Genomic DNA, 22,136 nt, shown 5'->3' on the forward strand with positions numbered 1-22,136 from the left:
CTAATTAATTAGATTTCTATCCAAGTAAGGTGTTCCTTATGCATGTCTTGGGCTATCCATACAGGTAATTAACATGGAGTTTTTTTTGTTTTTTTTTTTTCATAAAAATACGGTAGAAGTAACAAAAAATGAAATGTCATTCCACCGACAGGATTCTTTTAAAACCCGCAAGACATAATGACTTTTTGCATATTGATTGTCAAATTTTTTGTTATTTGCTTTGCTTTCCCATTGCTCAGAATATTTAAGTCTACTCAGAAGATGTAAAACGTGTACATAATTGTGAGAATGAAATTGTTAGACATAAGATCTGAGTAATTCTTTGTTCTTTTTGGTAGGGACTTTGGATCCCAGAAGGGGAAAAGGTTAAAATTCCTGTTGCTATTAAAGAATTGAGAGAGGCTACATCACCAAAAGCCAACAAGGAAATACTTGATGTAAGTGTTCATATTTGTTTTGCCAAGTTGACAGTGGACTGTGGATTTTCCCCTTTAGCAGCTAAAGGGATTTCAGAACATTGGTTGGCAAGAAATATTTAACATCCCAGCCAGAATTCTTCATATAAAATTGCGGTCATAATGCAACTGTTTTGAATCCTGACATTGCAGATTGTTGTCACATGGTTGCTTAGTTATAAAGGAATAAGTTAACTGTTAATCCGCAAAGAAAAATTCCCAGCTAGTTTCTCAGCCATGAAAAGTGAAAAATTGTCTCACTTCCTGAAAGAAGCTTGGGAATTTTACTTTCTTACTCGGATAAGACTTGCAATTTCACAAAACAGGGAAAAGGCTGTTTTGAGGCACTGTTTCTCATATGCTTTTAGAGGGACAAAGATCAGCAATTCTCAGATGACTGAGATCTCTGTTAGACCTTGCCAGGTCCCCAGGAGCTGCTGACAGCCATGGCTAAACAACTATGGTCTGGAAATTGTCTTCCAGATTTTGTCTCTGGACTTCTGGAACAAGCTTCCTAGCACTATCCCATGGGGAGAAACCACTTGTTTCCCCTAAGCCATTGGACAAGACACAAGCAGCACAGACCCTTTGCCCCCAGGCCAGTCTTACGCTTTTCCAAGTCCCAGACCCCCATGGATCCTGCTACTGCTCCACTGCATCCAGGGTAGGCCGATTTCCTCCTGCATGAGCCTTCCAGGGGCTGTTTCACAGTGATAAGGAGCACAACACAGTTTTCACAGATTGAATTGTGTCAAATTCCTGTATAGTGAAGGAAAAGTTAATTTATAAGCCTGTGGCACCACATCCTGCCTTCAGCAGAGCCAGATGCCCAAATGATACATTTGGTACATGCGTGGACTGCATGCTCTTTGGTGGTATCAAAATACTTTCTGTTGAAAGAAGTCAGAAAGATGATTCCAAAAGCTTTTTTCCTTTTGCTACACAACCAATATTTTAAGGTCACCGAAACATCAGAGATAATGACAATCAATTAAAGGTGATTTCTCCTACAGAAACATGCTAGGCATCAAACCAGCTCATCAGCTTTAGTTCCTGTAATCCAGACAAGCTCTCGCTGACTTTATTAGGGTAGGGCTAATTCAGAAGATTGTTGTTGAATACCAAGCATACTTGGAGCAGGTCAGAGCATACACAGAGACTTCCAAGATAAACAGTTGAAACAAAGGCTCACTTTAATGTCTATGACTACTTGGAGGGATGCTGGATGTGCAATAGCTCCCCTCTGCTCCCTTTGAGGAGGCCGTGGCCCTATTTCCCTATTACCAAATCTGGGAGCTCTCTGAAAGCTGTGTGGCCGAATGCCAACTCCACGCCTCCAGCTTCCCTGCTCTGCCCCAAGCCAGCCCAGCAGGGGCTGTGTGGCAGATGGGCAGAAAGCAGCTCTGAGCCTGCAGATTTCTTTTCCCCCTGCAGAAATTAATACAGCACGGAGCTGAATCCCAACAGGAAGCAACACTAGGAAAAGACGCCCGCCCTTAATCATCATTGCTGCTGGGTTTTGAGGCCTCCTGAGATTAGTGTATTTTGCTCTCTGCTTCCATCTAAGCATCATAGTAAATTCACAAGATTGTCTTAAAATCATAAATGTTTACGTAATTAAAGAGCACATCGTATTCTTCTTTTGTCTTTCCTCAAGCTGCCTTACTCAGCATTCTCCTTGACAAAATATAGTTTTTTGGTTACCTGCTCACATTCTGCAGGAGGTTGAGGATCCCTTAATTTGAGTTCTGCTGGAGATCATCTTCACACTGGCTGCCTGGAGGCCACTTGCATCCCATTGGCTCTTAAACAAAGAAACCAAATGCAGACTTAGCACCTCTGAAGAAATGGCATTATGTCATGTTTTGTTTAGGCTGGCATGTCATACAACAATTCCAGGGACAGAATGTATTGCTTAAGAATTGGGATTGTTTATTTCTTGAACGTCATTGCTATAATATCTTTGTTTAATAATAGTTCTTACCAGCTACACAGCTATATGACGTCTGTGGAAAGCTTGTTAGGTGGTGAGTTTACTGCTGTGGTATTTCATTTCTTAAGCTATTAGAAAGTGCAGATTTGCTTCTTTCCCTGCCACAATAGTGCTCTGTGGGCATTGACTATTAGTTTAGGCTTCTGGGGGCTGCTGACTTAATGCTGAAACTTTCAAGGGATGATTAGTTGGTGCACTCTAGATACTGAGTTAAGATACTGACGTAAAAGCTCACTGCATGGAAAAATCCCCATTTATTTATTTAATTGTATCAGTTTTCAATCAAAGGTCTTTTAAAGATGTCCAAAACAAAAATACTGCAAGATCAGATGGGAAGTTAGTTAAAAAAAAACTTCAGCTTTGCTTTTTCCCCTATTGTATATAATTCATAGAATTGCTCAGGTTGGAAAAGACCTTAAAGATTAGCAAGTCCAAGCACAACCTAACCACACTACCCTAACTCTAACAACCCACCAGTAAACCATGTCCCTGAGCACCACATCCAAATGGTTTTTAAACACAATCAGGGATGGTGAGTCAACCACCTCCCTGGGGAGCCTATTCCAGTGTTTAACAACCCTTTTATAAAGAAGTGTTTCCTGATATCCAATGTAAACCTCCCCTGGTGCAACTTGAGGCCATTTCCCCTCATCCTGTCACCAGTGAGAAGAGACCAGCCCTGCTCTGCTGCAGTCACCTTTCAGATACTGGAAGAGAGCAGTAAGGTCTCCTCTCAGCCTCCTCTTCCCCAGACCAAACAGCCCCAGTTCCTTCAGTCTCTCCTCATAGGCCATATTCTCCAAGCTCTTCCCCAGCCTTGCTGCCCTTCTTTGGACCTGCTGTAGCACCTCCATGCCCTTTCTGTACTGAGATGCCCAAAACTGAACACAGCACTCGAGGTGAGGGCTCACCAGTGCCGAGTACAGGGCAGGATGACTTCCCTGGTCCTGCTCACCACACCTGATCAGACCTTCCTGATCCAAGCCAGGATGCCATTGGCCTTCTTGGCCACCTGGGCACACTGCTGGCTCATATTCAGCCCACTGTCCATCACTACACCATTCTTTGAGCTGGCTCTTGACAGTGGATCTCAATACAAATACAAATCCCAAATTTTAATCTGTAAGTAGTTTTTGCATAAAAAACTGTGAAGTCTGAGCGGCTTATCCCTCATGTCCATGTTAAAAGGTGTATTCAGTTTTTCCAGAGGCTACAACAGCCTCTCGGGACCTCTTGTCTCTTAACTGCGGACAGAGCAAAGAAGAGGCACCGTGTTTACCTTACTCAGGGTGTATAGGCTCGAAAGAAGAGTTTTTCAGGTATTTATGAAACTCAAACCCAAAAGGCTTTATTAAGTTTTTCATAAAATGTATAACTATTTTCTTGATATCATAGACAAATATTTTGGTTGTAAATAAGGGAGTGTTTCACATCCCTTTCTTCCCTTCTTTCTTCTCAGGAAGCCTATGTGATGGCTAGTGTTGACAATCCTCATGTGTGCCGCTTGCTGGGAATCTGCCTCACTTCTACTGTGCAGCTTATCACCCAGCTCATGCCTTATGGCTGCCTCCTTGACTACATCCGAGAGCACAAGGACAACATTGGCTCTCAGTATCTCCTCAACTGGTGTGTGCAGATTGCAAAGGTAAGTTGACCGGCTTGGCTTTGGGGCCAGCTAAGACCCAGGCTGTGACAGAGATATCAGGAAATACATCATGTGTTTGTTTACTTACCTGTCTGTGCAGGTCTCCATATTTCACTATGCCCCATAGTTCCTGGAAACTTGATACACATCACCAAGCCGTTGCTTTGTTTTAAACAATTTATTATTTTCAAGCCACTGAGCAAACAAATTGCTCCTAGGCAGCATAATATTGTCACCAATGAAAACTAATCACCCAGTGATGAAACAGTCATATAATTAAGTTGTGACGGAGAAAAGAATCTGTCATTCTCATAACAAAATGTTGCTTCAAGTTACCGTATTTATTTGGGCTGTGCCACAAGGCAAACAGTAATATTAAATATACCTTCTAGCATGCCCTGGAGAATGACCCTGGCTTTTCAGGCTGAAATCTGTGTGGTCTGGGGATCAAAACTGCTGATTAATAAATACCATCTGGCTGTGACCAAAGACATTCCAGGCACCACAGGGATTTTTGCAATTCAGATACAATATGTTGGTGCATGATCAAATTGCCACAGTGCTAAATAAACATCATTATCACACCTGGCACTGGTTATCTGCCTGTGCGTGGAACTAAGGAGAAGAGAAGCAAAGGAGGTTGAAGTACAGCCCTTAGCAGCAGTATGCTGCGTGAAAGATGGTTCGGTATGTAAGAGTGGGGCAAAACCAAGCTGCAGTTTGTGTAAGGCTTGTTTTGTGAGAAAGCATTATTTGCAAAGTCTAGATCCTTAATGCTGCTCATTTCAGTAATACCAAGTTAACCACACACTTACCACATTATTGGTCCCTTGAGACCTTGTATACATCTCAGGCTCTCCTGGCCATGGTTTGCTTTCAGAAATGTATCCACCAGAAGTATACAGTGCGTACTTTTCATCTAGTTATGTGTATTTTTTACAGCACACTCCACAGCAAATTAGTTTGTGTGTCCACCGGTAACACGAGCTGCCATTATTCTGACTCTTGCTCTCTCATTTGAAACCAGTTATTGCTCTCTCCTGGTCTTTCTTCCTGTGGATGATGAACCAGAGGCCACATTTCCCTCCTTTTCTTCCTCCTCCTCATTCATTTTTAAGGTGTCAAAATCAGTCCCGAGACTGATCCTCAGAACACCCCATTTGTTGTGCGCTTGCCTGAAACGTTACCATCCACAATAGTTGCTTCTTTTTGATTTTCTTCACATCAGTTCAGCATTCACCTATAGCAACCTTTACCCTTCCCAGTGTTGCTTGACCTTCAGCATCCTCCTTTGTGTTGCTCCATACTGAAGTTCTCCTCAAAGTGCTTGTAAATATTGCATATGGCTTTTTCCCACCAATGTGTCTGGTGTTTCTGCTGCACTGATAAAGTCATGCCCCGTATTTTGAATTTCTCTGACTCTGAAAATGGGGAGAAAAATTATAACAATATACTTGTGTCTGGAAACTAACCAGAAGGAAACAAATTCACTGCGAAGTTTATTTTTGTTTCTGTTTTCACAGCTTTGAAATAATTTCTCTTTGTATCTTTCACAAACATTATATTTTACTAAGCCATGTCTTTCAGACAAAATGAGTCTATCCACACCATGTGCAGAAACACTTTGAAGTCTCTTTGAACATATTAGTCTCACACTTAATGATGAAAAAATGGCTTAAATCAGAGACTTGAACACTAATAAAGATCTGTTGTACTTTCTGCATGAGCAGTTCAACATCTTTGGTGTATGCTTATGCATGTGTACAAGTCCTTTGGGTCCCAGAGTCTATAGCTTAGTGTGAAACTGATATTCTGCTTTTCAGTAGCTTTGAGTCCTAATAAGACTCTGCAGCAATACATGCTTAGCAGGAAATGTTTGCTCCACCGGGGTGAGATTTTGTGATTTTTTTAAGATAGCCAGTTTTCTATTGGTAGCTCATTTTTTTTCAAGAACTCTGCTCATTAAAGACATATTTGTATAATTAAATGCATGCTCGCAGAGGCTTTGTGCCAGTCTGTTTGGGTGGTTTGCTTTGGCAACACAAGCAGCTCTAAGCACAGGGGTGAAGTTCTGCTGAGAAAATGCAGTGGAAGATTCACTGGTGGTCCAGGTTAACAGTGGGCTTTAGGATGGGAGTGGAGTATGGAAGGGAATTACTCCCTCCAGTGCCCTGTCATCAAATTTTGCTCGTTTTGGCATTAATTCTGTAGGCCAAAAGCACTTTTTAAATGAATTCTGTCTTTGTAAAAATACAAGCATGTAATCTACTGCCAGCAGAAACCTATGGACTGGGAATAATTGTGGTTTTTAGAAGGGATCTCACAGGAAACTTAGAAATCATGGTTTTATTTAATTCTGTGCACCACAAGATTGGAGTTGAGGGAACAAAGAATTAACTCTATGGTCAGAGAGGCAGATGTTAGGATCATGCCTTAAAAATCAAACCAGCACAATTAGCAGTTTTATCTGTCTGAGAGATCTGTAGTCACTCCAGAGAAAAGTCTGTTCTTCCTTGAGAGAAGTTGTACCAAAAAAGCACGTATGCTATGGCAATGAAACCTGAAGAACTTGCCTTTACAAAGAGGACTTGAAAATAGGTGCAACTCTGAGCTCAGCCATTACATGAGGGTTTTTTAACTTTTTTCCTTTTATTGTGTTTGCAGAGATGCCTAATTGCCATCTGCGCAAAGGCAGAGTTCATTGTAACAAGGCACAGAAATGGCAGCTTTGAATAATGAATTTATTTTTGCTTGGAAAAATCTTTCTGAAAGGGGAATGTGTTACCACATGTTTATGGTGGTGTGTATACAGTTACCATAGAGCAGCTGAAGTTTGGTGACTTATTTGTGCATCAAAGCCCGAAGTATATGAGCAAGATGCTTACCACCAGTCTGTTGTTTTGCAGGGAATGAACTACCTGGAGGAACGTCGCCTGGTGCACCGTGACCTTGCTGCCAGGAATGTCCTTGTTAAGACTCCACAACATGTGAAAATCACAGACTTTGGGCTGGCAAAGCTGCTTGGGGCTGATGAGAAGGAGTATCACGCAGAGGGAGGCAAGGTACAAGGCACTAGAGGATGAACCATGGCGTGTTTATCGGTGTGCTCGTGTGTTCATGCATGAGTCTTTATGTTAAAAATAGGAAAAAAGAAGTGGGCTTTTCAGAAGACTCAGCTGCAATCTCAGCTTGCTGCCTTTGAAGCCTGTGGAAGTCTGCTGAGCGCAGCCAGAGCAGCGTCAGGCCAGTGTGACTGCAGTAGGAGCAGAGGTTGCAGAGCAGCAAGGGCTTTTGAAATTCCCACCCTGAATGTCTGGAAAAAAACAAGGTTATTTAAAAAACAATAAAAATGAAAGCATGTCTGAATTCATCACAGAGCCAACACCAATAAAACGGTGCAGTTTGTGAAGAGAAAGGGAATGCCGTATGTTTATAGCAGAAGCAAGACCTGTCAGGCTTGGTTCAACATGCCTTTATGTTGTACTACATGCTGATGAAGGGAATGTGTCCTGCTGAGAAATTAACAAGAATCTGCTTGCAAATATTGCAGCAACCATAAATGGAAATCAGATGAGCACAAATCAGTCTGTGTCATACTGTCTGAGATTGGATTTCTATTCTGTTACAACAGGAGAAAGTTAAAAAATTAGTAATTTAACTGTTAAAAATATGGTAAAACTAACTTGTAAGAGATATTTATAATTGCCTCAAAAATTTCACAAGTTTCCAGGTTTAGCATAGTAAATTAAAACAGTAACAAGGGACTCAGAACTTGCCTGCTTTCCACTCAAATAATTGTGTTGTTTCACTGTGTTTTTTGACCCCCTTCTACAACCAAATTATTGACTTAAACACCACCTGGTGGTAAAGGTTGCTGATAAAATTTGGTTCAGCATCTTATGGCTAATTTGCGGATCTTCCTAGGTTCCTATTAAATGGATGGCATTGGAGTCAATTTTACACCGAATTTATACTCATCAAAGTGATGTCTGGAGTTATGGTGAGTCTGAAAACATAGTTTTTGTAGATGTGTTGGAACAATTGCAATGACATTGAAAAGAGTTCTTTATTCTTCCTATTATCTGAAGATTGAGAGATTAAACCTAAATAATGGGCCAAAATCACCTATTCACTAAGTAAAATTCCCACAGAACTGAGCGGTGGTGAGGTGTAAGAAGTTTTGCAGAGTATGCTTCCACATGGTGAGCCCTTCCCTGACAGGAGCTACACATGGGAGACTGCACTCCTCCAAACGGTGAACTGCTGAAGACCAAAAATCAAGCAGAGGGAGGACATAAAACCATTGGCCACACTGCCAGTCAGCATCAGTCAGTGTAACTCCACTTTCTCCTCTGGCACTATCTGAGGTGATGATATAACCTTATTTTGTCACAGTGGCCTAAAATGATTCAGAGTAGTTGCAAAAAGGCAAGGAGTATGATGTGCTCTCTGGGTACTGAGAGGACAACAAGGAAAGAAAAGCAACTGAAATAATTCATTTTATACTTTGTACAAGAGATAAAAGAGCTGAAAGGAAAATTTTCAGAGCAACTTGTTGCAAAATTTCCACTCCGTGGTGTCATACTCCTGGAAGAAGTACAAATGTCAGACGCTGTATCCATTTAGAAAAAGTACAGTCTCTGGTTCTCTTAATCCGTTTATGTATCTTGGCATCCGAAGTTTTATTTTGTATCCTAAGCTACTGGACAATCACAATAGCTACATCACAGAGTATGTCATCAGCAAACAACACTGAGGCAGATGGTTTACACATCTTTCAACAACTGCTCTTGCTGGTCTCCAAAGAGACTGTTTTAAACAAAAAGGCAACTTCCATTTTTCAATACCCTTTCTAAGCTGAGTCAGGAGTCTGTAACCTGTATTTCCTTTCTTTCCTGCGGGGCTGGAAAGTCTGTGAGATGTTCAACACTGAGACACTAGTTGCAATTAAAAAGAAATAAAGGAAGGCAGGATGATTTCAAACTGTTTTATTAATGTGTATGTCTTTAATATCATGGCAAAAAGTGCTTTGCCTGGATGAGGATCTGTCAGTGTTTTTCTCTCAATTGACAAACACATCTAGGCAAGCCTCTCGGCTTCCTCCAAATTTCAGTCACTGTCTTCTCCTTTCCCTGCAGGTGTGACAGTTTGGGAGTTGATGACATTTGGGTCCAAGCCTTACGATGGGATCCCTGCAAGTGAAATCTCCTCTGTCTTGGAGAAGGGCGAGCGTCTGCCTCAGCCACCCATTTGTACCATTGATGTGTACATGATCATGGTCAAATGTGAGTTCAGTGGATTTGTGGGTGCTTTCCTAAGCCCAATAAGTGGCACAGTTGTCTTCATTATGTAGGCATTTGTGTATGTTGTATTCTTGGTGATGGCGTGGAAATTAGGTTACATGAAAAGAGCAGTGACAGGGTGCATTCCTGCACCTCATGCCTTAGGTGGGAGTAGAGAGCACGATTTCGTTAATTGCTAATTCAGCCAACTAATGGTTTTTCACCATTCACACTGCTGGCTGATGTTGTCAATTATTTTAAGATGTCAGGCAGTATAAATCAGTATAACATTGTCCATGTGACCTGATACTCTGGTTTTAAACACCTAGAAAATAAAACTAACAATGACTTCTCCAGGCTCAGCCTCAGTTCAGTAATATGCTGTCAGGTAGGGCACACTGAAGGGCTTCTAAATCTCAAACCCCTTTTTCATCTATCAGCTGCTAAAATGTCAGATTGTAACCTTGCTTCCTAAGCCAAGATTAGGCTGCATCCCTGCCAGTAGAGTTTGTGAGGATGCTGAGAGGCAGCCCACCAGGTGGCATTTAAGATCTTTTCACTGGAACAGACTGTAGCTTTTGCTGAAATAAAAGCTGTGCTACAACACCGACCCTGTAGTATAGCACTTTTGGATAGGCCTGGAGAGCCTGTGCATTGCTGTGCTGGGAAAGGCACTTTGCAAGGAGAGTCTGATCCTGTGCTCACTGTGGTGAGAAGGAACCACATCCAGACATGTCCATCTGCATCCATCAGCAGTGCTCAGACCCATAAGCATTCTCCTGGAAGTCCCTCCTCAGCAATGCTGAGCCCTGGTGACACCTGAGCCCTACCAGATTTTGGCAATCCTGTCCCAGATCTTCAAAAGCTCTGCACAACAGTGTGTCTCCAAATGCTGAGATTTTGAGTCCTGGCAGCTCCATTCCACTGCCCTTCTTTAAAGCCAGGCCAGAGCTAGAAAGCAGGCGTTTTTCCAGGCACTCAGTCGGGTACCTCTTGCTTATAAAACACTACCAATGGAGTGTCACTACCCTCTTTTATACCAGTGCACTAAATTTAAAAGCAAGAGCATGCGAATGTGGGGTTTGAGCCTTCCTTGTTCCACAGGACTCAGTGGCACATTTTTCACTGCTCTGATCAGACCTTGTGTACAGGTTGCAGTGCAGATACTGCTGAAGCCATGCCCTCTTGTCTAAAAGAATTTGGGATTCCCATTCATCTCCTTTTATAAACAGAGAATATAAACTGAAAAGTTGGAAGTTATTACACACAATTTCTTAAGCTATATTTAAACACATGCAATTAAAAGATAAATTCAGAAGCAGTAGATGCTGCTTCTGCAAGAGCAGCATACTTCCAAGAGGTCCGCTTTCTCCTAAAGTGAGAAGAATTTCCTTAATTGGTAAGAGCTGCATTGGAAGAATTTAGCACACATAGTATCTTCAATGTGACAAAAAAGCCACTGGCACGGATGAGATTTTGTCCAGTGCAGATTTCAGATGGCACATTGTCACTTTGCTCCTCCATTGCCTTGGATAAGCTGCTTTTATGAGTTCTCTCAGACATACTAAGATTAACCTTTCTTACTTCTAATTTCAAACACAAGTGTCTATATATCACCTCATCTGTTAGTTGATATCGGAAAGTGTGGATTTTTTAAGTCATCTCACATGTAAAGCCACCAGTATCAAGATTAGAAATCTCTTCCATCATTGATCCACCCTAAACTGTAGTTAAAGTTCACATACTAATTAAATACAACTTAGGTATGGTTAATCTTTCAAAACATTTTGTAGATGTAAATTTTAGAAAATATCTGGTATGGGGTAGAAAATTGCAGGTCTTCTGCAAGGATTTCATGAAGCAGTGCAGTAAGGAATAGGCAAATTATCATATATCTGCAGGATTCTGCTGAAAATACTTTGCTTCTCTTCCTTCAAGATCCAGACTGGCCCCAATTAGCTGTCCTCAGGTCTTGTTCCTTACTATCACGTTGTAGGACCTTCTGTCCAAGCAGAGACAAGCCAGGAAGAGAGTGGACAGGCTTAGGCTGCAGCTTATCTGGCCTTGGGATTTTACTACCTCCTTCATGCTTCCAAACTGCCAGGATGTACTTCTTAAAGGCTGACCTGCACACCAGCTAGCGTCTGGTTAATTAATTTTTTATGGTGATCTCTTACAGGCAGCTGCTTTCTTCTTACCATGTATAGCACTGCTCTTTTAGCTGTTACACTTTATTTCAGACTCTGTGTCTGATTGCCGAAACAATTTCAATTGTGCACTGCTCTCCCTGCTGTCCCTTCAGGCTGGATGATTGACGCAGACAGCCGGCCCAAGTTTCGTGAGCTGATTGCAGAGTTCTCCAAAATGGCTCGTGACCCTCCCCGCTATCTTGTTATACAGGTACTGAACACGGTGGTAGCAACATGTCTAATGGGCGTTTAGTATCGGGTCCAGAATGATTAATGATGAATAGGAAAATAAATTCCTGGTTTGGACAATTTTTCCACAAAAAAGATGCCAGGCCACACAGGCCAATGTTCCCATGCTTTGCTTCCTTCCGAGGCGGAATGATTTATCCTGCCCATACCACTTCTGGGTGCTGCAGCAAAATTTTTTTTATGTTGACGTTTACTTCAAGCTAAAAGATCCAACACAAATGGCATAGGTATGAGGATGTGAAAGCTGACTGAAATGGCAGAGCTCTGTGTTTTAGAGAATCTGTTGGTCTGTTTATCTCCTTGCCAGTGAAGGATTATTTCCTGTGATGTTTGCTGAAACATGATGTGGAAAGAGAAGCCATTTAGGAAAACAAGAGCAGTTGTAGAATAGATTTTGAACATCCTCTCTGGCACTGATGGTAAGAGGAAACAGCACAGCTGTTTTTGGCAGAATGTGAACTTACATTCAGTAACAGCATGAGTTGAGAAGGTATACTGCAAATAATTTCTAGCGCATGCTGATAATTTAAGGACAGTTCTTGCCTTCCAGGTCTTAACACATTCAGCTAGAACCACAGACAGAATTTCAAGACCAATATTTTCTTAACACTGGTCCCCGTCTATGCCCAATAACATACTGAAGTTCTGAAAGGCTAACGGAGTTGGAATAGTTTGAATATTACAAAATATTCAAAAGATGCTACAAAAATGCAGATATTTTACAGCAGCATGGACGTTGCAAGTCCAAATTCTATGGATAGTGAGGGCTTGAAGGAATTCAACTTGACGGAATCCTCTCTCACTCTGATTTGTCTCACAGGGAGATGAAAGGATGCATTTGCCCAGCCCTACAGATTCCAAGTTTTATCGCACCCTGATGGAGGAGGAGGACATGGAAGACATTGTGGATGCCGATGAGTATCTCGTCCCACACCAGGGCTTTTTCAACAGCCCATCTACATCTCGGACTCCTCTCCTGAGTTCATTGGTATGAAGCTTTTCCTCTCTGAAAACAAAAAAAAGAAGTAATGAGAGAGTGAACTGTTTCTCATGCTACCTGTATTTTCTCTCTCCTTCTTTTCAAAAGAGCGCTACTAGCAACAATTCTGCTACAACCTGCATTGACAGAAATGGGGTAAGTGGAATGACTCATAAAAAAGGAATAGCAGCACTGTGTGACCACTTTCCTATCGAACCCCCCCCCTCCCTACTTTTATACCTCACTTATGCAAGTCAACTTCTACAAAACAGTCCCTGTAATACTGAATTTCTGCATTTCCAACCTAGCAGGGGCACCCTGTGAGGGAAGACAGCTTTGTCCAGAGGTACAGCTCAGACCCAACAGGTAATTTCTTGGAGGAGAGCATAGATGATGGCTTCCTGCCTGCTCCAGGTAAGTGCCTCTCCTACGTTTCCATCCTAGGGCTATTCACTCACAAACCTTTTGATCAGTTAAGACTCTTGCATGAATATAGCTGTCTTCCTTACTCTTTGAGAGAAAGGAAGCAGTCCAAATGTTTCCTACCTTTTGCTTTTACTCAGTAAACAAGAGTGGAAACGCATGCACATATCCTGTTCTTAAACTTTTTCTGGTTGCTTTTGGCCACCTCTCATTTCCACTCCTTCATGAGCCAAGTTCCCCATGTTTACCACGTGTGCCATCTGGTCAGGAAGTTTAGGTGTGTCAGTCTATGTTTAAAGCTTTCTACTACTTCAGAAAATATCATGTCAACATGGATTTCACCCCTTATACCATTTCTGCCATATAGACAGTTTTCTGGTCATGTCACTGCTTTCAGATATTGATACACAGAAGGAAGCTCACAGGTTCCCATTAACTTACAGCACTGGCCATCACAGAGTGAGACAGAAGGCAGAGAGGGTCACGGTTAAGTAGTATCCTCAAAAAAAATTAACCTTCTCTCCCTTCCCACATCTCTTTTGAAAAGACTGACAAGAGACTGTATATGAGTGAGAATCTCTGTTACTGTCTGTTCTGTATTTCCCAGGTAGTTGCTTCATCTCTAAACATTTTTTGAGGGATATGGCTTCTGACCGCCAAACTCCCTACTGAAATTTCAGAACAGTGTCAGGGACATAGCTGCTGAAATCAGCACTAGCTACTGCTTTGAAACTTGAATTTTGATGGTGAGCTTCAAGGCAGTATGCTTCATGTACAGCTTGGCAGTCATTGCATTTAGCTCTCTACCACTCTGGATGCAGAGCTGGGAAGTCTGGTGAGATGTGGCACTGAAAAAAGTGTTGCAGATGGATTAAAACGGCAGCTAAAGTGGTGCAAATGGTTGCATTAGTCATACCTCACCACTTCCATTATCTCGTTTGTTTGTTTTTAATTCCAGAGTACGTAAACCAGTTGATGCCCAATAAACCATCTACTGCCATGGTCCAAAATCCAATCTACAACAACATCTCTCTCACAACAAACTCAAAGCTCCCCATGGACTCAAGCTACCAGAATTCCCACAGCACAGCTGTGGACAACCCTGAATATCTCAACACTAACCAGTCCCCACAGGCCAAAACAGTTTTCGAGAGCTCTCCTTACTGGATCCAGTCAGGCAATCATCAAATAAATCTGGACAATCCTGACTACCAGCAGGACTTTCTACCAAATGAAACGAAACCTAACGGTCTCTTGAAAGTTCCTGCAGCAGAAAACCCAGAGTACTTGAGGGTAGCAGCACCAAAAAGTGAATACATTGAAGCTTCAGCATGACCACAGAGGATTTCTTCTTGCGTTGAGGCAAGCCAGACTGGTGAATCGTCTGGCTGCTGCAAGAGCAAAAACTGTTCAGCGCGAATGGCAACCACAATGCATCAATAAGCACACTTCAGCACGCAATCTGAGTCTGCAAAGCCAATCTCACAGGACAGTTTGGGTCTTTTCTTGCCCATTTCCATGTATAGCTGAAGCCCATGCCCTGCACTGAGATGTGTGTTGAAATGGAGTGGGACCTTTTTTGTACAGAAAAAAAATGGATGCATTCCTTTCATTTTCAAATGGTAGCATGGTAAGAAGCCACTCTGGGATGAACTTGTGAGCTGTACACTCTGTACAGTCAAATTTCTTTCTACAATGTGTATTTTTATAAATGTTTCTAACAGATTTTTTGGATCTTTTACAAGATCAGATGCTTGTACTGCTTGTCTGTTAGTTGGTGATCAGATCACCAGCAGAAAGAAAAACAATGTTACTAAATAGTTTTCCAAAGGTCCTGGAACAGAAATAGTTATTCCAAAACACAGGATTTTTACACATTGGCTCCACATACTGCATCTTGGCATGAACAGGAAAAGTGCATCTGGTGGATGTATGGGAGATTATGTCCATGGCAGGATGAAACAGATTATTCTGGGGAAAACCAGCACAAGGAGTGAATGGCAAGACACACCACCTACTGACCACTGCTGCTAAAAACTGACAGGAGGAATGCAGCTCACAATAATTTGTAGATTTTTACAGAGCACTCACTCGTCTGTTTTCTGATGGTAAAACACAAGGCGTTTTTCTGATGTATTATGCTATTGTAGAGTTGTCAAAATGCCTCTCTTCTTCAACAAAGCTGTTAAAGATGTTGCCATAACTGAAAAAATAAGTGTCAAATAATGTTTAACAAACTCTAATTAAATGTCAAGGAAATGCAAATGTTTGCAAATTGGAACCTTCATGAGACAGACAGGAAGACTGATACTAAATTAAACTTCAGAAAGGCAGGAAACACAGGTAGCTCTAGCTAAATAGTCTCTTTTAGAGACTCGGAAATCTTTTTGCCTACATTTGGCAAAGAAAATGGTCATGCCCATACTAGTGCTTTCCTCCCTTCAAGGCAGAATATGGCCAGTAGCTGTATAATGCCAGGGCAGAGGCTAGGGCTGTACCTTTCCCGGTGGGGTGACCTCTCACACCTCAAAGCAACACAGGAGAGTCAGTGAGCATGGGTTCGGAAGAGTGAGCTAGAATGGTGGAAAAAGTTGCCTACCTCTTATGAAACACAGCTTCTGCTTCTTCAAAATTCCCAGCCTAGGCTTCTGTTGTCAGTGTGGAAGAGGCAGACTAGCCAAGGTTAAGACTTTAACATAATATATAAATACTGTGTATACTGATAGCATGTCAGTCACCGGAACCAAAGCAGGTACTCTTTCAAGGGCTCCATGTTACAAAACTTCTCTAGCAAAGATATTTCTTTGTGAAGAAGGAGTGAAATGCCCAAAGTGTGACCTTCCAGCAGCTTGGCAGCAGTGCAATTTTAATCAAACCATCAGTTCAGAAATTAAAAGCGTGTTCATCAATTTTAGAACATTGTTTTTACAGATTTACTGAGGAGTGAAAGAGTGGTCATGTGAAATGACCCTTTTTATAGGTAATGCAGTGAAAAAGGCATCGGTAGCTCCTGTGTGTGCTGTAGTTCATCAGCTGCCTTTCATTTTGAGGTAGAAAAATGTATTTAGTCAAAATCCAAAGGTTTTCCTGGTCTGCTATTTCATAGATTTGTGTCACTGAGACGTGAGTCCCAGCCACAGTGCTATGGGGAATGCAGTGTCTGACTTTGATTATTGCTGGTTTGTGTTTAAAACAATAACCAAAATTTAGTTCCCACGTCCAACTAGTGGCAGATTTCTCCTTGCATTCCTGAGAGCACATTTGTTCTGTTGCTCTCAAAAGCAATGTGAATACACAGGCAGTGCTTTTCTGCCCACCCACCACCCCAAGAGGAATGTATATAAAACCAAAATGTGTTTTAAAGGAAAGTACAAATAATTTTCAGTTCACTAAATCTGTTCTGTCTCCAAGCAGAACACTAGAAAATCATACAGTGTGTGTCCTCCCATAGCAAATTTCCAACACCATTACATGGAAGAATGTATTGATGTTTTAATCTGTCATCCAAAACAAGAAAGCCACTAAGAAGGAGCAATATCTATAACCAGTGTTATGTAGCATTAAAATTGTTCAATACTGGTTAGTTTGCTTGCCCTTCTAAAGCTATTTAGGAGGAATTCAGTAGAGACTTATTACTAGAAACAGGGAAATACATCTAAAAATTATTTTTATATATCTATATATATAAATATATATTTTTTTAATAACTAGGAAAGAGGCTTTAGCTCTTGATAAAAACATACAGGAAGATTCCAGATTTGTGGGATTAGCTGCATTGTGAAATAATTCCACTAAATATGCACCCTTTAAGCCATGATTTGTAAATAGGCAGCGCAGCAACGATTAAAAAGCCAGCAAAATAAAATAAAAAAAAGGCAGTGCCTCGAGGGGCAGATACAGTGGCACTGGGGTGAATGAGATTGTGCAGCTGCATGGTTGGCATGGGTGCTACACAGGGTAGTGCTTCTGGGTAACATGCATTAGCAAGGTACCCAACAATTGCCACTGAAAAAATAATAAGCAGCTGAAATGCATTCTGTGTTGTTTTTTTCTTTCCACTGCAGGTCACTGACCGTATAACAGCAAGTAGCCCCATAGGTGCTGGTAAAGCCAAACTGGGCCAGGCAGCACTTTCACAGGCACCTTGCTGGTGCAGCGTTGTACAAGATGCAGGCTATTGAATGGGACAGAGAAGCTGTGGGCTTACAACTTTTAGGAAACTAAGTATTAGAAATTTATTTTCTGAATACTGGAAAAGATAAAGGCACTGCATCTTGACAGCTTACATACATCAGCATCCAAAAATAACTTGAAAGCGCTGCTGTTGTCTCTCAGGATACGTGGGTATAGAACACTGATTTTAAAACACAGCTAAACAGGGTAATGGAACAGGCCACAGCCACTGGTAAAAGCTAACAGACACTTTATAATCCAGAAAATAAAACCTCAGTTTTCGCTGTATTTCTCATGGAAGGCAAAATGACACCACTCACAAGTTACTGTCTCTTAATCATAAAGCAGCAGTTAGTGACAAACTATTTGAAATAATAATTTAAGCACTACATGCTTGGATATGAAAATGTAAGTCACGTCAAGAGTCTTCATGTCACTTTGATGTTTTCCAGCAATCTGTGTGCGGTGTTGGTGCACTTTATTTCACTTGGGCCTTGGCTTGTTTTCTTCTGCTGCAAAGGAAATTGACTTGGGAATTCTCCTACATAATGCATTATAAAATATGCTCCTGGGGTTTACTTGAGAGGAAGGGCAGAGTAGTGCCAGGCTGAGGACACAGACAGCCAGTCCACATCTGAGACAGCTGCCGAGTTTGCAATGAATTGTTCTTGCAGGCACGGGTGGGAATAGCTACACAAATGGCTCCTCTCCCTGCTTCCACCTTGCAGAGAAGTCCTCTAGATTTCTAGAGAGACTGTACAAAAAACAGGGCTCAGCCTCTGTGCTTCAGGAGGCTTGAGGGTGTACCTGGGGCTGTGGCAGTGTCTGTGCCCTCACACAGTGTCTGTGGTGTCCTTGGGCTGTCTGGGGGTGCTCCAGGCTGCCAACAAGAAACTTTGCATTTCCAGACAAGCAGTCATTTTTCAAATTCAGAGTTCCAGCCTCTTCTACTAGTACAACTGCCTCTCCAGATGAGGAGTTACAAAATGCCAGCTTTTATTTCTGCCCATGCTTCTCTGGGAGAAGTAGTCTGAATCAGGACAAGATATGAAAATGTACCTGTGTCCTCCCTCCTGATGAAAACCACATACTGATGAAGCATCAAACTCTGCATGTAACACTTAGCAAGAATGCTTTGTAATGTTTTATCACCACTGAATCAATTTTCTATATTGGAATCCCATTTTCTAGTGTTCTTTTTGTAAGTTTTTATCTCTTTGTTCCAGCATACAAGTTTTTAAAGAGACTTTTTAAAAAATAACAGAAAAATAAAGTTTATACAAAAGAAAAATATGACACTTTTAAGAAGCATTTTTAATAAGCTGCATTAGGACCAAAGACGTAATGTCTTGTTTTCTTGCTTTAAAGAAATAGGGTATTGATCACCACTTCCACACTATCTCTTTACAAGGAAAAGCTGCCGATCTCCATCCTGCATTGGGACTGGCCAAAGCATCGCTGTGCCAGGTGGGCTTCACAGGTCACTGAGGCCTGTCCATAGAAAACCAAACCAAACATCAGAACCAGACATCACTTCAGGGACAGATCTACAACCTCTGCTCAATTTTGATACATTTTTCATTCAACGCAATAGCTAAACAAGGACACAGTAAAGAAAAAAAGAAACAACTGCATTATATTTTGGCTCAGATTTAGGAAAAAAATACAGTGATGAGACATGATTAGATAGCTGCCTTTTATGTGAATAAGTGCATCAGCAGGCAGGGAGACTTTAAAATGAAAACACTTTTTGTTATGCATTACTTTAATTATGTGGAGAAGTTGAAATCACGACACTTCCATGATAGGTTTCACTTTCTGTCACACATTCTCCCTAGTTGGGCATTGTGTGCATTTGCAGATCACCTGTGTTGCAAAAGCCCAGTGGACTGAAAATCATGGTTCATTCACATCAGCAATAGCTACTGTACATAAAGCAAAATGAGACCAAAATGAGACTGGGAGAGGAGACTGCAGAGACAGCAGGCTGTACTGCAGTTAGAGGAGAAGGAAACCCTCAGTAGCATTAGAAAAAAAAAGTTTCCTGAAGAAAAAGAACTGAGGACCTGGCTAGAGACATGTTAATTGCATCACTGAAGTCAGCAGGCAAAATACCTTCGGCAAGTTTTGGGGCTGGTGTTCCACCACCTTTGCTCTTGTGCTCCTGCATGCTTCAGCTTTGTTGCACATGGGACTGTCTGGATGCAGTGTGGTCTCTCTGTATCTTTCTCCTTAAAATGATGAATTTTCTGATTAATAAGGTGAAAAAAAATTAAACACAAAACCACACCAGACCTATCAAATTGCTGATTTTTTTTCTTGTGTAGCTGAACGGTACATCATTTCCAGTTGCTCTGGAATTGAGCCAAACCATACTCCTGACCTCTCGCAATCTAACTGAAAACTGTGGATTTTCAAATAACATCAACACTATCCTTGTATTTAATGAAAGGGACATGTGAAGTAGTTGTGTACAGTGATAGGAGGGTTGGCTTACATACCTAAGTTTCTTTTTAATCCTACATTCCTAATTCTGTTCCCCTTGCAATTAATGGGATGTTGAACTTGATTTCAATGAGAGTATAAAACAAGGCTAATGTTGAGTGATTCTGATAACCAGAGATCCTATGGATCTATTGCCCATTTTAGGCTGCTTGGTATTGATGCAATCAATTGAATATAAGGAATAATGTCTTTGTTTTAATGAACTATCAAGCAATATATCCGTAGATACAGGTGGTACCCTTGCATTGTAAAGTTACTCAACTATGAAGCACTATTTGTACAATAAGAAACTTTTGACTTTTACATGGTTTAATGGTTTATACTGTTGATCAAAGATTGTTTGTATATTGAGTGAGAAAAATGAGGTGTATATTATTCTTTTTATTTGTTTTTAATTTGTTGAGAACTTTTGTTATGATATACTGTTGTACTTGGGGGGAAGAAAAATCAGTGGCTAGCTTGCAGCATCTGTAGCCAGAGAAGAAATCACATTAGGGATTTTTTTTGGTGGGCTTAGATTTTTGTAAGAGCGGTCACCTAAGGGATTTGTCCAGTGCTTAGTGAAGCTAATAACAGAACCTCTCCTCTCTTCAATAATCTTGGGCTCTCTCTATTGATAGTGCAGCAGTTCATAATGTGAGAAAAAATCCAGCTAACAGTTGCAACCATTGGAAATGTAATATAAAAGAGACGGTGCTGCTTATCAGGGCGTTAAGAAAAGCTGCTCTTTCAAAATACACGGCAGGTTCTCACTTCTGTTTCATGGCAGCAAAAGCAGAAGAATAGTCAAAGAATCCCTCAGATTCTCATCCTTGTGGCGTTTGGCATACAAGCTATACTTACTAATGAACATCTCTGAATTTCATAATCATGAGTTATGCAACAGCAACACAGCACAACTCCATGGAAAGGAAAGTCAAAAGTTTCAATTAGAGTCACACACATGAAAAATATTATTGTACTACTCTAGCAAAAAGGATAAATTCTGTTATCAAAGCAACTGAAATAAAGCCTCAAGGTTCCCCAAGTATAAGTATTTAATTATCCAAGTGGTGGAACACACAGCAGACAAAGATAAAAAGAACTGCGAGATCTGTGATATAATGGAGCAAAATACATTGGGTTTACAGTACAGTAGAGAGGATCTAGAATTGACAGTACACACTCAGCCTGGATAAGTCCCTGGTATCATCACTAGTAAACTAAATCATTATTTCTCTCTAGAGATTAATTTTGTACAGAGGGGAAAAGAAAAAAGAAAGAAAAAAAAACAAAAAACAAAAAGAACCACTACAGCACCTTTCTCATTTTCATCTTTCCATCCAGACCTTTCCAACACATAGGCTGCATGTTTTACCAGCTCAACTTACTTTATTCAGAACTTATGTAGTCTTAATATTACTGGTTCTCAGAAATGTCTAATGTGTATTAATGCATGATATTTTTATTTTAATAAAAGTAATTAAATAAATCTGCTGCTTGGAAGCATGTTTTTTTTTTTTTTTCTTTTTCAGTGCTAAATTAAGATTCTGCATAAATTAGTATTACTGTTTTTAACTTGAAAAGGAACTGAGATATATGTCCATTCACCTCCGCTGTGAAGATTCAAGTCTTCTTCATTGGGCAGGAATACTCTTCTCTGTATTTCACAGACAGAAAAACAAAGGCACAGCATTACCCAAAGAAGTGGAGACATTGGTGGGTAAAAATCCCCCCGCTGAAGCACTAGAACAGAGGAAATTAAAAATCAAGAATGAGGTGAGTATAGAAATGTACGAATGTTTGGGAAGAATAAACATTTAGAAATTTCACTGATCTCAGTTCAAAAGCCTGAAGCATAAAAAGTGACAAAAGGTGCAAAAGGATAGGATGGCCAAAGAAACACAGCTGTTGTATTTCCCTACTTATTCCCTAATTATTAGTATTCTCTAATTTCCTTATCTCCCTTAAGGTAAGATACAGAAAACTGCTATCTAAGGAGAGGAAGGCAAGTCTCTGCCACGTTCTTCGATCATTATTCTTATCAGCACTGATCAAACATCATGTTTCACTATTCCCAAATTCAAGCAAGGAAAGAGCAAAGTGAGCCTTTAGGGATCTCATCCAAACCTGCAACAACTACACCAAATCCTGTAAGAAATTTCCAGGACAGCCAGTAAGAGCCATGGCTACAGTCAAAGTCTCTACCGCAATGCCTATGACAGACTCACATGCTGTGAAGATGGCAGAGCTCATCCAAGGCC

At 40.9% G+C, this 22,136-nt stretch overlaps 1 protein-coding gene across 4 annotated transcripts in view; it reads left to right on the plus strand.

Annotated features, from left to right (window-relative positions):
* Nucleotides 1-21,364, plus strand: part of EGFR (epidermal growth factor receptor) — a 147,597-nt gene extending 126,233 nt beyond the window's left edge. For 3 of the 4 annotated variants that reach the window (XM_042889336.1, XM_042889338.1, XM_042889339.1), the window contains exons 19-28: nt 339-437; nt 3,908-4,093; nt 7,000-7,155; nt 8,018-8,093; nt 9,232-9,378; nt 11,678-11,775; nt 12,634-12,801; nt 12,901-12,948; nt 13,101-13,206; nt 14,174-21,364. In XM_042889336.1, the coding sequence (XP_042745270.1) occupies nt 339-437; nt 3,908-4,093; nt 7,000-7,155; nt 8,018-8,093; nt 9,232-9,378; nt 11,678-11,775; nt 12,634-12,801; nt 12,901-12,948; nt 13,101-13,206; nt 14,174-14,550 (1,461 nt within the window). In that variant the 3' untranslated portion in view covers nt 14,551-21,364. The remainder of the gene's footprint in view (nt 1-338; nt 438-3,907; nt 4,094-6,999; nt 7,156-8,017; nt 8,094-9,231; nt 9,379-11,677; nt 11,776-12,633; nt 12,802-12,900; nt 12,949-13,100; nt 13,207-14,173) is intronic. The other variant, XM_042889337.1, reaches the window with a different exon arrangement.
* Nucleotides 21,365-22,136: the final 772 nt, after the last annotated feature.

Source organism: Lagopus leucura, unplaced genomic scaffold (genome assembly GCF_019238085.1).
Source record: "Lagopus leucura isolate 7727_CA_CO unplaced genomic scaffold, USGS_WTPT01 Super-Scaffold_100157, whole genome shotgun sequence".
NCBI classification, from domain to species: domain Eukaryota; kingdom Metazoa; phylum Chordata; class Aves; order Galliformes; family Phasianidae; genus Lagopus; species Lagopus leucura.